Genomic DNA, 14,904 nt, shown 5'->3' on the forward strand with positions numbered 1-14,904 from the left:
ATAAACATACGTGTGCATGTGTCTTTAGAGCAGCATAATTTATAATCCTTTGGGTATATACCCAGTAATGGGATGGCTGGGTCATATGGTACATCTAGTTCTAGATCCTTGAGGAATCGCCATACTGTTTTCCATAATGGTTGAACTAGTTTACAATCCCACCAACAGTGTAAAAGTGTTCCTATTTCTCCACATCCTCTCCAGCACCTGTTGTTTCCTGACTTTTTAATGATCGCCATTCTAACTGGTGTGAGATGGTATCTCATTGTGGTTTTGATTTGCATTTCTCTGATGGCCAGTGATGATGAGCATTTTTTCATGTGTTTGTTGGCTGTATGAATGTCTTCTTTTGAGAAATGTCTATTCATATCCTTTGCCCACTTTTTGATGGGGTTGTTTGTGGGCTGTCTTTTTTCCATGCCTTCTTTCTTTAAATTTTCCAGGTATTGTAGCTCAAAATACACCTTCTGTTAGATGCATTAGTTACTACTTAAAACCATATTTTAGAAACTAATTTTCTGAACTAATCTATTTAGAAATCGGTTTAAAAGTCCTGCAGTGAAAGTCCTGCGTTCAGGCTTCTGTGTATCATTTGTTATAGTTAATGACATCCCTTGCATTCCTTATACTGCTTTAGGTGTTAGTGGCTTCATCAGTTGTAGCAGGGGAATCCCAGAAACCTGAACTCAAGGCTTGGCAGGTAGGAGAACATTCCTTAAGAAGTACACTTTCAGTTTATATTTTAATGTTTATTCCCCTTGTTAAGAAAGATTACAAATGATCATCAGGATTAGGGACTGGAGGGAGGAGTGTTTGTGGGTATGTGGATCCATTGCCCCGGAGTTAAAGCTTAAACACCTTCAATGCCGCTTGTAAGGCTTTTCCCAGTTACTTGTCCAGTATCATGTCTAAATTATCTTCTCCCTTGCACTCTAGAGACGCTTAAGCCATACTGAAGTACTTTGAGTTCTCTGAACATTCTCCTGCTTATGTTGCTTCTAGACGTATGTAGAGGTTTACTCTGCCTGGAACGCTTTTTCTCCTCCACTTGTCACTTCATTTTGACTTTATTCCTTACAAAGCTTTCCTTGTGTACTTGCCAAAGATCCCCACCGCCATGGCTGGTTCAAGAGCCTTCCCCTTCTGTTTTGCAATGTGCTCACCCCTAGCATAGCACTTAAACATAGATGTTTATTTGTTGATCTCCTCAACCACATTGTAAGTTCCTTGAGGGCAGGGAGAGCTCGTGAGAACTGTTTATGGAAAAAATGTTGTGAACTCATGGATTAAAAGCAAAGGTGCCATTTTACAAAGAGGACTATAACGGCAAGTAGATTGGATATGTCTCATTGCCAGGCAGCCCATTATCCCAGAACAAGGAGTAACTTTTTTCTGGTGTCCATATTGAAGGCCATCAGTCCATTCTTGCCTTTCTTCATTTTAATTTACTATTCAGGTCTACTCGTGAAGTGCTTAAATTAGAGTGGCCCTTGGGGTACTCCAACAGTTTAAACGTTGCAAGAAAAGATATTCGTAAATAATTTGCTCCAAAGTCAATCTAACTAAATCTATTACATAGGATTTTAAAGCTTAGTTTGGTGATGTTTGACCCAGAGGGAAGGGTGTAGCATTCATTCCATCACATGGTATTTTGGGAAATAATACAGTTAAAGGCTTTGTAACAAATAAAGCTTGTTGGAGAAACACCCAACATGCAGAAATGAATTGCCAGTTAATAATTTGCACAATTGTGTCTAGGTTTCCCTATAACTTGTGACAAGAAGTAGTTTTTTTTTCCCTCATTTTATATATATATATATATATATATATGGGCTAGGAGTACAGACATTTAGCATATGCCTTTTAAAAATCTGTTCTTATATTAAGTAGTGTCCATAGAGAGAAGTTCAAACTTTCCTTGTGATTCAGCCTTTTAAAATTTTCTGAGTACATTATTGAAATGTGTATGGGCTTAATAAAACTTACGCTTGTCAGTGTACCTATTTTTTTGTCTCACAGATTATTCAGTGCATTTTTATCCTGATGTTTTTGTTTGTATTTTGTGTGTACTGTTTTACTTGGTTAGCAGAAATGATTTACTTTTTACTTTTGTACTTGGTATTTCATTTTGATTTTTTTAAAGAATTTGATCGGCCAGGTGCAGTGGCTCACGCCTGTAATCCCGACACTTTGGGAGGCCAAGGCAGGCAGATCGCCTGAGCCCAGGAGTTCGAGACCAACTTGGGCAATGTGGCGAAACCCCTTCTCTACAAAAAATACAAAAATTAGCTGGGTATGGTGGCATGCACGTGTAGTCCCAGCTATTCAGGAGGCTGAGGTGGGAGGAGCACCTAGGGCCCGAGGAGGTCAAGGCTACAGCAAGCCATTATCATGCCACTGCACTCCAGCCTGGACAACAGAATAAAAAGACCCTGTCTCAAAAACAAACCAAAAAAAACAAAAAAAATTGATCAGGATAAGGCCTTTTGTAAATGAATTAGAGCATCTTATACTACTAATTTTGTTTATACATCTCATGCTAAAGCTTGTATAATTTTGAATTATACATTTTGTGATTTTGCTAATACTGAATACTAGTCTTTATAATAATCTGATATGTTTAAGAGGTTGCTATTGATCTATTCGTATTCATAGTAGATGTATAAAGTAGTATATCAACTACTTTTGTTTTCATATATTGATTTATATTTACAGCAAACATTTGTGTACCTACTATTCACCAGATCCTGTGCTAGGGAATTAGTCGTTACTTGCATTTTTCAGATTAATGTGTCATTAATTTTATAGGATCATTGTTGCAATTTCTTTTTCAGGGTATGGTACCATTTGTTTTTGTGGGAACAAAGGACAGCATCGCTAATGCCACTGTTCTTTTGGATTATCACCTGAACTATTTAAAGGTGAGAACAGAAAGAACTTTAACTTCTAATCCTTTTGTACTAAAATATACAAACTTTATAGTAGATCTTTCAGCAGTTAGGACTCATTCTAGCCTGTGGAAAACACTGTATGACTTGTCAAAGATAATAGAGAAAATACGTTGTTTAGCTTATAATTTTTCTAAAAATGGAAGTCTTTATAAATTTAAGTACCAATATACCAGTTCTCAATAAAGTTTTATATTTCCCCTTATTCTTCTCTTAAACCCTTACACTCAGTTTAGGCAATCCTGTACATAGCCTATTAATCCATTTGATCCTTTCTAGCATTTTGCTTTTTTCCAGGCCAAAATTTGTGTCTATAACTCTTGCCTTTATTGCTCCTTTTATGTCATTTATCAAGGAAATCTAAGCATTTCGTGAAGTTCTTTGCTTAAATGTTTACCCTCTCTACTTTTCTCTTTACTGTTATTCAAAATACAAACTATTTGTGTCTTCTCGCAAATGTTCATTTTAGTTAGTGTGATGCAGTTATGCCTCCTTTAAATTTCAAACTGGAAGATAGGAACCAGGAGGCTACAAGGTGTAGTGGAGAAAGCACTGGATTGACAATCCAGCAATTTACTTATAAGACTTCAGCCAATGAACTAGCTGTGTGACTTTAGGCAAGTCACTTCCCTACGTTAGATGCTTCTTGAAATTCCTTTTGGCCAAAATGTTCTATAATTTAATGAAATGGAAATTGATCTACTTCATTTTCATGATGTTTTATTTGTATCCATACATATCAAAATTATAATGTAGCTGGTATTAAATGTTTTTAAAGAGCATTTCAACTCTTATTTATGGCATTAAGAATTTTTTTTTGCTGATTTCTTGAAAGAAAAAGTACATGATTTCTGCTTGTGTGTAAATAAGAATGAAAGGAAGAAAAAGTGTAATACTGGGCATGCCATTCATTCTTATGGTGGCCAGTTAATTAAAAGTGGGAAGGTTTCATCCAGCAAGGTTTACATGGGTAGGATACCTCTTTGATTTTTTTTTTAAGTATGTTTATGTGTAATCTTGTGTGTGTGTTTCTTCATATTCTTAGCTTAAATCATTATGAAGGCCTGGAGAGTTAGGATTGCATTGTATCAAATCCCTTGTTCTTTTGACTGATGTTCTTTCTTAGATCCTTTGATTTATTCTCAAGAATATCTTCTTTGGTTATCAGCAGCTGCTCTGTTGCCATTCTTTCCATCACCAGAACTTCCCTTGTTTGGGCCTGGCATCTCACCAAAAGGTGACTGCTTTGCCCCAGTGGGATAACCTGGACTACTGTTCTGTTTTGCAAGATATTCCCATTCTATGAGCTATTACTATACCTTTGGAAGAAGTCACTCAGCTGCAGTCTCTCCTTTGCTCAAATTCTATGTAAAACAGATTCTGGTGTAACTATGTAACTTGCTAATGATGGCAGAGCACAGATGAAACTGACCAAATCCTTACCTGACCTTTCTTTTCCAGAAGCTGCCACAACCAAGATTTTAGAAACTTAGCTGTACAGGGGCTTCTCCAATGACTGTTGATATAGACAGTCTCTATGATAACCTCTGCTTCACTGAGACACCTACTACTACTATAGTTATGAATCTGATTCCCTGTAGCCAGTAAATGAGATGTTTATGAGTGGATTGGGAGGACAGTGGTTAGAAATGAGGTTTCATCTGGTTTTAACAGAACCCAACATACTGGAAGCACTGTTTGTAAGGGTCTGTCAGTGGACCCCAGGTGTATATTTCTATCAACTGAATTTGTACTGTTTCTCATACTTGTTGTAGCAGAGTTGTAGTCTTTAAGAAGTTTTCAAGGCCTGATGTAAGACCTAGCTGTCTGGTCAGGTATTAAATAGTTTTGTTTTCCCCTCATGAGGAATAGTCAGCATTTTCAGTTCATGAAAAAATCATTGTTCCTTAACCATAGTATATGTTCTTTTAAAACAAAAGATGGCCCAAACTCAATGCTTTGTAAATTAAGGTATTGACTGGCAAATCTATTTTAATCAAGATTATTTACAATGTGTGATTTTTAAGGTTAACTGGTTAAACCTTAAATGTCATTTATCTGTATTCATACAGTTTAGCATTGTTTTATTTAATATCCTATCATGAAGAAGTCCCCAAAATAGCATATCTGTGCCTTAGCAGTAGAATAATTGGATAATAGTGCCAAATTAGACAACTTTAAATTGTATTCAGTATAACTTTAATGCTGAGTGTTTTTGTTATATCTCTAATTCTCGACATCGATAATCTGTTATCTGTAGTGATTTTCTTTTTAAGGAGATCATTCAGTTTCCTGATAATTCTGTGTAACGGTGGTTACTGTAAATTTAGAGCTGAAATTGAAATATTCCAGTATATTTTTTATCTGATGAAAAGGAGAAAGGTTTTATTAAGTAAAATGTCAAATTATTTTTACTGTTATCTTGTATATTTTAAATAGGAAGTAGACCAGTTGCGTTTGGAGAGATTACAAATTGATGAGCAGTTGCGACAGATTGGAGCTAGTTCTAGACCACCACCAAATCGTACAGATAAGGAAAAAAGCTATGTGACTGATGATGGTCAAGGAATGGGTCGAGGTAGTAGACCTTACAGAAATAGGGGGCACGGCAGACGCGGTCCTGGATATACTTCAGGTACAAACTAAGCATTTTACTCAGTAACTTTATCTGTTCCTAGACTTATAGCTGCTAATCTCTAATATTCATTAGAACCCCATTATAACAATTTGTCACTACATGGTTTCCAGTTCGCAATGGGTTAAATTGTGTTACAAGAGACATAGAATAAAAACCTGATAATAAACACGTAGAGTTCACAGGGCAGGTGCAAGTTCTGTTCATGCTCTGATTGGGGGTAAATCTGCAAAGCCCTTGTGTGTTGATGATTTTCTTTAAGGCCTCTCCTGATTTTATAACTGTATAGTCAAAACTTTTTTCATTTGTGTACTGTGGCTCATTTTTTTGTCAGGTATGTGCTGGTCATACTTGCTGGATGGACTGTGTAAATCAGGGGTCTGCCTCTTGTGGCTCATAAGGTGATTTTCAGTGGCATGGCCAAAGTCAGCCCTAGGCACAGTCAAGAAGTAGGCAAAGTTTCTCTTTGCCTTCCCAGCTTTTCTGTCCGTGCTTCTTTCTTCTCTCCCAGTACCTTTCAGTGAACCTGATCCCCACCTGCCAGTGCCTACTGTCTTTCTTGCTCAACTGTGTATCTACTTTGTAACTTGCTAATGGTGGTATAAGATATAATCCATCTCACGCATATTTGCATTTCAAAAAGGAACTCTTTAAGATGGAAAAGCCTTCAAGATCCACAGGAATGAAGCTATAATGGTGAAGCTATAATTGGTCATTAGCTCCAACAAAGGAAGAGAGAGGTAGTAGAGTTGATATTCTGGAGTTGGGGAGAATTACCTACTCCTAAGGCCAACCTTGAACCTAACCCCTAACCCCTCTCCCAACAGTCTATTCTTTTTATTCATGAATTTCTGCCTCACCGTGGAGCTCTTTTTCTCCACTCCTGTCCTCTAAGTCATTAACCCCTTCAGGCATAATGAGTTTATTATAGTAATTCTTTATTAATGATCAGTTATTGTAATGGGAGTTGGGGGGGCAGGTTGTGGACCAAACATCAGGCAAGCGTGTATCTGCCTTCAGCTAGATCCAATCCGTGACCCCACAAAAGACCCTTCCCTGAAGCAGTTGCCATGGTGGCCTCCTTTGCCACCCTCTCAGAAATGACCAGATTATATACATTCCCCTCTGTCCTGGGCCAAATCTTGCTAAAAGGAGCTCTCTTTATAGAGGTTTTATCAAGGTATCACACTTAACTGTCGTAGATAATCTTTCCTCCAGAGAGCATAGATGTTTAAAGGAATACAGCTGTTTAATGATACGGCACATTAAGGTTTGAACTTAGGTGGCTAATAAAATACCTTTTTAAAAATGAGAATGAAACATGTTTATAACCGAAATTACCTCAAATATTGCAAAGCCCTTCATTTTGAGTTTAAAATTTTGTTTTATGAAATGGAAGGTGATAATACTCTTTGTGGGCTTATAAATTGGGAAGAGTTTTGGATTACCCCTGAAACGTCTCTGAAAGCTTCTGTTAACCTCTTTTTTTTTTTTTTTTTAAGTCAGACAATGGTATATAACTTTTAACTCTCGATAGGAACTAATTCTGAAGCATCAAATGCTTCTGAAACAGAATCTGACCACAGAGACGAACTCAGTGATTGGTCATTAGCTCCAACAGAGGAAGAGAGGGAGAACTTCCTGCGCAGAGGAGACGGACGGCGGCGTGGAGGGGGAGGAAGAGGACAAGGAGGAAGAGGACGTGGAGGAGGCTTCAAAGGTATGGAGATCTTCATTAAGAAATCAAAGTGAATTGTAGCAGCTGTCTTGAAGTTCCATGAAAAATCCTGTTGATGCAATGAACTATTATCAAGATCCCATCTCTCCCATTTTGTGCTGATCACCATAGGAAAGGATCAGCCTTCCACTTGTGTAGAAAGAAAGAATATTAGGCAGCCTTCCTTATGGTTCATATAGATACATGAATAAATGCTGATAACTAATTCAGCATCTTTGTGAGTCTAAACAGCATCACTTCATTAACTCACATTGACCTGTAGATGCAGAATTACAATACCTGTGAAATATTTTCTGTTACTTGACAGCAGGCTAGATTATTGATCATTATGTAACTGGAATCACTGGGGTTGATTACATTTCAGATTCTATGGTTGGTTTAAATAGAGGATGTGGGAATAAAGAACTTCCGGTAAGCATTTCAGAATTCAGTAACTGTTGAACCTTTTGAAAATATTCTCATAGGAAACGACGATCACTCCCGAACAGATAATCGTCCACGTAATCCAAGAGAGGCTAAAGGAAGAACAACGGATGGATCCCTTCAGGTAAAACCTGTCTGCCTCTTTTCATCTTAATTGTTTGAATATGGTAGTTTGAGATTTATGAGTTTATTTTACTTTATTGAAAACATGTTCAAAGATTACAAATCCAGTTTATATGAAATATTTTACCTTCAACATTACAGTTGTAGTCAATCTTAGTTCTTCGTGACAAGTATAAAAATAAGGGGATTTCTCTAGAGAATATGCAGTCTGAGTATTTATAAAGACCTTGACAGACACACTATGATTTTATTATTTATTATTTATTTTTACTTTTTTGAGACAGAGTTTTGCTTTTGTTGCCCAGGCTGGAGTGCAATGGCGCAATCTCAGCTCACAGTAACCTCTGCCTCCCAGGTTCAAGTGATTCTCCTGCCTCGGCCTCCTGAGTAGCTGGAATTACAGGCACCCGCTACCACGCCCAGCTAATTTTTGTATTTTTAGTATAGACCTGGTTTCACCACGTTGGTCAGGCCGGTCTTGAACTCCCAACCTCAGGTGATCTGCCCGCCTTGGCTTCCCAATGTGCTGGGATTACAGGCGTGAGCCACCGTGCCCAGCCACACTATGATTTTAATACTGCGTTGGTAGACCTACAATCCCCTAGAGAAGGAACATCCTGGGATGTACTTAGAGACTTCAGTAAGCTCTATGTGTCTTTGCTCCCCTGAGATACAGGGATAAGGTATTGTCTTTGAATAGAAAATAAGGAAAAGAAGATGTCTCTCTCACAACTAATAATCATGATAGACAGAGCTGATGATATTCAGCTAGTCTCCATGCTTGGTCAGTCATCCGCTTATTTACACCCAGGACCTAGTCTGAGGATCCCTTCTCAGTTGGCTGTCACCAGTGCTAAACCAGTTGTTATATAATTTTAAAATTATCTCCTGAGCACATCCAGGCACCTTTGCTAAGTGCTTTGTGTATGTTTTATCTCATTTAATCTTACAGCAACCCACTGAGGTAGTTTTATTATTCCACTTTATAGGTGAGTGCACTGAAGCTTCAGTCCTTTGCCCCCAGTCATATAGCTAGCATATGTCCAAATGATAGTCAAACCTTAATGTTTGATTCTCCGAATCCATGTTGTTGTCTACTTTTTCTGTAACTTTTAATTTTCAAGACAAGTGGTTAGGGTTCCTTCCTGACTATGGATTCATTTGGGACCATCACCCAAGATTAGTGAGAGATACTTTTTAAGACAAAGTTTACGATGGAATATTTCTTGGAATTCATAGCAGCTCAAAGTGAGTGTTAACTATTGATGGGTTCTTAAGGACCAGCACAGAAATCCCTTGGACATAGATAGATTGGCAAATTAGTGTATGTACCTGTCTTTTACAAAGCTATAAGATATTTATGTACCAGTTTTGTAATTCTCCACTTTAACCGACATGTTTGATGAACTTGGCAGTCTAACCAGGATGCACATTTATATTTCTAAATGAAATGGAATACTGAATTAAAAAGGTGATGTTATGAAAATAGATACAAATCTGGCCAGCCACGGTGGCTTACGCCTGTAATCCCAGCACTTTGGGAGGCCAAGGCAGACTGATCACCTGAGGTCAAGAGTTTGAGACTAGCCTGGCTAACATGGTGAAACCCTGTTTCTACTAAAAATGCAAAAAATTAGCCAGGCGTGTTAGTGGGCACCTGTAATCTCAGCTACTCGGAAGGCTGAGGCAGGAGAATCACTTGAACCCAGGTGGCAGAGGTTGCAGTGAGCTGAGATCTCGCCATTGCACTCTAGCTTGGGCAACAAGAGCGAAACTCCATCTCAGAAAAAAAAAAAAAAAAGCTGGGCACGGTGGCTCACGCCTGTAATCCCAGCACTTTGGGAGGCCAAGGCAGACGGATCACAAGGTCAGGAGATCGAGACCATCCTGGCTAACATGGTGAAACCCCGTCTCTACTAAAAATACAAAAAATTAGCCGCGTGTGACAGCATGCACCTGTAGTCCCAGCTACTCGGGAGGCTGAGGCGGGAGGATGGCGTGAACCCGGGAGGCGGAGCTCGCAGTGAGCCGAGATCCTGCCGCTGCACTCCAGCCTGGGTGACAGAGCGAGACTGTCTCAAAAAAAAGATACAAATCAAAGTACTGAATCCTTGGTAACCAGACATTTAAAACACATGCGCATACCCGCTACTTAAACATACTTTGAAATTACAACTATTTGGGGATGTTTTTAGCATTTGTGCTTGAAGTAGATCAATATTTGTAGTTGTTTTAGTTCCATTTGTCACTGTTAACTTTCATTTGTACCTCTGGAATTAACAGTGCTGTATTCAGCATTGGCACTTAAAATATTGTATAGCTCTTAGAACACTATTTTTTAAATTATATTAATCTTGATACTCTCCTAGGATTCCAGTCCTTCCACAAATTATTATATTCAATTTTCTTTATACTGTTCCATTCTTCAGACAGAGTTCAGGTTGTAGGATCATCCGAATTTTCTTAGTGAAATACAAGCCAGTAGAAACCAAAGCTTGTGTTTTTCTACTGTATGAGTATGGGAGTTCACGGTATAGAGAAACTTGATCATACCTGTGATAGATACAAAGATGTAAACTAAAGTCTAGTTAGTGAGTTATTTGAGGGTAAAGCCAGAATAGGAAAACATTTTGTTTCTCGTTTCCTAGGTTTCACAATCTTTGGAGAATAACTCATTTTATTTTAACTCTAGTGTTAGAGGCATGTATGTCTTCTGGTAATCAGTAATAGTAATTCATTTTACCTGTTTGTTTCTCACTGTATTATTCTACTTAGAAGAAGACATGATAGGATTGTGAGTTTTTCTCTAACTTTGGATGCAGTGAGATGACCAGTGTGTTCCAGTTAAAGAAGAAGAGTGTTTTAAAATCATAAACCAAATAAAGAATCCTACCTTACATTAATTTCTTGCACTTCTTCTGTTCTCATCTCCATTTCTCTTTTTAACATGTGGAGTTTACACTTCAGGTTTAAATTTCTTCTCAGGCCAATTACAGATTACAGTAGGATATGGTCTGTGTATATAACAACTATAACTTGTTTTAGATCAGAGTTGACTGCAATAATGAAAGGAGTGTCCACACTAAAACATTACAGAATACCTCCAGTGAAGGTAATCGGCTGCGCACGGGTAAAGATCGTAACCAGAAGAAGGAAAAGCCAGACACCGTGGATGGTCAGCAACCACTCGTGAATGGAGTACCCTAAACTGCATAATTCTGAAGTTATATTTCCTATACCATTTCCGTAATTCGTATTCCATATTAGAAAACTTTGTTAGGCCAAAGACAAATAGTAGGCAAGATGGCACAGGGCATGAAATGAACACAAATTCTGCTAAGAATTTTTTATTTTTTGGTATTGGCCATAAGCAACAATTTTCAGATTTGCACAAAAAGATACCTTAAAATTTGAAACATTGCTTTTAAAACTACTTAGCACTTCAGGGCAGATTTTAGTTTTATTTTCTAAAGTACTGAGCAGTGATATTCTTTGTTAATTTGAACCATTTTCCTGCATTGGGTGATAATTCACCAGTACATTCTCAGTTTTTCGTAATATATAGCATTTATGGTAATCATATTAGACTTCTGTTTTCGATCTCGTATAGAAGTCTTCATGAAATGCTATGTCATTTCATGTCCTGTGTCAGTTTATGTTTTGGTCCACTTTTCCAGTATTTTAGTGGACCCTGAAATGTGTGTGATGTGACATTTGTCATTTTCATTAGCAAAAAAAGTTGTATGATCTGTGCCTTTTTTATATCTTGGCAGGTAGGAATATTATATTTGGATGCAGAGTTCAGGGAAGATAAGTTGGAAACACTAAATGTTAAAGATGTAGCAAACCCTGTCAAACATTAGTACTTTATAGAAGAATGCATGCTTTCCATATTTTTTTCCTTACATAAACATCAGGTTAGGCAGTATAAAGAATAGGACTTGTTTTTGTTTTTGTTTTGTTGCACTGAAGTTTGATAAATAGTGTTATTGAGAGAGATGTGTAATTTTTCTGTATAGACAGGAGAAGAAAACTATCTTTTCATTTGAGAGAGGCTAAAATGTTTTCAGCTAGGAACAAATCTTCCTGGTCGAAAGTTAGTAGGATTTGCCTGCTCTTTGGCCTGATGACCAATTTTAACTTAGAGCTTTTTTTTTAAATTTTGTCTGCCCCAAGTTTTGTGAAATTTTTCATATTTTAATTTCAAGCTTAGTTTGGAGAGATAGGAAGGTCATTTCCATGTATGCATAACAATCCTGCGAAGTACAGGTACTTTGTCTAAGAAACATTGGAAGCAGGTTAAATGTTTTATAAACTTTGAAATATATGGTCTAATGTATAAGCAGAATTGGAAAAGACTAAGATCGGTTAACAAATAATACGTTTTTTTTCTTTTGTTTTTTGAAGTGTTGGGGTTTGGTTTGGTTTTTCGAGTCTTTTTTTTTTTTTTTTTTAAGTGAAATTTATTGAGGAAAAATATGTGAAGGACCTTCACTCTAAGATGTTATATTTTTCTTAAAAAGTAACTCCTAGTAGGGGTACCACTGAATCTGTACAGAGCCGTAAAAACTGAAGTTCTGCCTCTGATGTATTTTGTGAGTTTGTTTCTTTGAATTTTCATTTTACAGTTACTTTTCCTTGCATACAAGCAAGCATATAAAAATGGCAACAAACTGCACATGATTTCACAAATATTAAAAAGTCTTTTAAAAAGTATTGCCAAACATTAATGTTGATTTCTAGTTATTTATTCTGGGAATGTATAGTATTTGAAAACGGAAATTGGTACCTTGCACACATCATCTGTAAGCTGTTTGGTTTTAAAATACTGTAGATAATTAACCAAGGTAGAATGACCTTGTAATGTAACTGCTCTTGGGCAATATTCTCTGTACATATTAGCGACAACAGATTGGATTTTATGTTGACATTTGTTTGGTTATAGTGCAATATATTTTGTATGCAAGCAGTTTCAATAAAGTTTGATCTTCCTCTGCTAAACTGATGTTGATGCAATCCTTACAAATGATTGCTTTTAAAATTTTAAGCTAGGAAAAGAAATCTATAGAAAGTGTTCTGTTACAAAATGTAACTGTTACCATTGGAAATTTCACGTCATAGGAAGTTAGCCTTTATCTACCAACTTTCAAGAACTTGTTTAATAAAGTGAAAAACTCAACCAAATGGTACAAAACCACAGTGTACCATTACATTATGCACTAAGTCTCTTTTTTACAAAGGCTGAATTCAGCAAGGCGCTAACTTGCTTAAATGTGAATTACTAACTTCTAAAACTGTACTTTGATTCACATGTTTTCAAATGGAGTTGGAGTTGATTCATATTACAATATTTGTGTGCTAATCGTGTATGTTTTTCAGTTCAAAGTCATGATGTTTTTAAAATCTTATTAAAGTTTCAAAAATCTGAAGATTGTTTATCTAGATGTAAATTTTTATTAAAAAGTTGCACTTATGAAAAAGCAAAAAATTAGTCTGACAGATGTTTGCTCCTGGTTTTAAATTTCTACATTTGACAAAAACTAATGATATGTGGGGGGAAAGTTGTGCAAAGTAAATGTATGTCGCAAATAATCTTTTATGAGCCCTTAAAAGGCAAAAACGAAGATGCTTGAAAATAATTCTCCATATTCCCAGACATAAAATTTCAACACATTTATTTCATAGGGTGCCACTAAACCATATTAAACATATACTCCTATTTGTGCACACATAAACATACCCTGCCCTTTGGAAAAAAGTATGTCTGTGGAGTAAAACAAAAATGATTTAAACATCTCAGTAATAAAATAAATGACAGGTTTTTAGGTAGGATGTGCCTGGGAATTGACTATGGTAATCACTTCAAGGAACTCTGGCACAGCCTACCCGCTTAAAAGGTACAAATGGAGAGGTGACAGTGTCAGTGTTCTACCCAGTGTTAGAATCCAAAATGATGTTAGACAGCTTCCTCTACCTTGATGAGTCTTTTTTCCCAGAAAAATAACTTTATTTTCTGCTTTTCTAGTTTTTCATTCTGATACTTTTGTGGTTCTTTGCTACCCATTTTGTCTAACTGGGCATCATTAGTGGTGGGTAGGCTGAAACCATACTCAAGTAACTTGTTTGGATTTTCCTTGTTTCACAGTAATTTTCAGCACTACACATGAACAGCCTGTTGGAGGCAACCAGCTTAACACTCAACTTAGCTCTCTCAGAGCCATCTCTCTCATCTGATCATGGTCTTAGAATTCCTGGTGACTCGGAATATACGTCTTTTAGAGGCAGCAAAATGATTCTGACCCTTTTGAGCCCGTTTCAGTTTCATGGCGATAAACAGCCTTGTGAACCTCTATGCCTCTGATAACCAGTTATTCTGAAATAGTCATTACCATGTGCTACTCTTGATTGCTCATAAGGCTTAATGTACCAGACTTTAAATCTTGAGCATCTTTTTTTTCTCTGTTTACCTGAGGTCATTTAAAAAGTTTTTTCAATTTCTATGTACCATAATGAAACTGAGAAAATCCATTTTATTTTAATTTTTTTATATACTAAGGAGTTTTCTGTTAGTGGGAGAGGCTTGCTCTGTGTTAAACTCACAGGGAAGAAAAATCCTTCCCCTGGAATACAGACCCAGGGTGCAGCCAGCAGTGCTCTAGCCTTTGCATGAGAGAATGGTATCCTTGTGTCTCTTCCTGACCCTTTGCTGACAAGTTTCCCTCATTAAAACCTTTTTCTTCTGTGTGTCTTTGTGCAGTTTGCCATAACCCATTACCTCAAAAATGGTGCCCAACATGAGGTAAAATCCACTTATTTCACCTCTGGCTTTTTGGAAACTGCAAAAGGGATCAACTGAGCAATACTAGGGATGGACAGCATCCCTGCTGGGGCTGGTGATGGGAAACCCAGCCAAGCTAACATCTCTGCTATGCATGTTAGTGTGGTGCTTATTGGTGTCCATGTGCCACAAAGATCCTGGGAAGTCTGTGTATGGGAGATTGAGACAATTTAATCATTTGGCACTCCAAGTCTGGCAG

The 14,904-nt window shown here is 37.1% G+C and overlaps 1 protein-coding gene across 7 annotated transcripts; it reads left to right on the forward strand.

The window, feature by feature from the left end:
* The first annotated feature begins 313 nt into the window (after positions 1-313).
* Positions 314-13,296, forward strand: LOC116271993 (synaptic functional regulator FMR1). 7 transcript variants are annotated; one of them, XM_031660785.1, is made up of 6 exons: positions 314-700; positions 2,835-2,921; positions 5,388-5,583; positions 7,121-7,303; positions 7,786-7,868; positions 10,643-10,906. In XM_031660785.1, the coding sequence occupies exons 2-6, from the start codon at positions 2,838-2,840 to the stop codon at positions 10,652-10,654; spliced, it is 558 nt and encodes a 185-aa protein (XP_031516645.1). In that variant the 5' UTR covers positions 314-700; positions 2,835-2,837; the 3' UTR covers positions 10,655-10,906. The 7 variants fall into 7 exon arrangements, with proteins under 7 accessions (XP_031516645.1, XP_031516646.1, XP_031516641.1 ...); XM_031660786.1 differs by lacking the exon at positions 10,643-10,906 and adding an exon at positions 10,918-13,296 and having other exon boundaries at positions 315-700; XM_031660781.1 differs by lacking the exon at positions 10,643-10,906 and adding an exon at positions 10,913-13,296 and having other exon boundaries at positions 317-700; positions 7,157-7,303.
* Positions 13,297-14,904: the final 1,608 nt, after the last annotated feature.

Source organism: Papio anubis, chromosome X (genome assembly GCF_008728515.1).
Source record: "Papio anubis isolate 15944 chromosome X, Panubis1.0, whole genome shotgun sequence".
Classification (NCBI taxonomy): domain Eukaryota; kingdom Metazoa; phylum Chordata; class Mammalia; order Primates; family Cercopithecidae; genus Papio; species Papio anubis.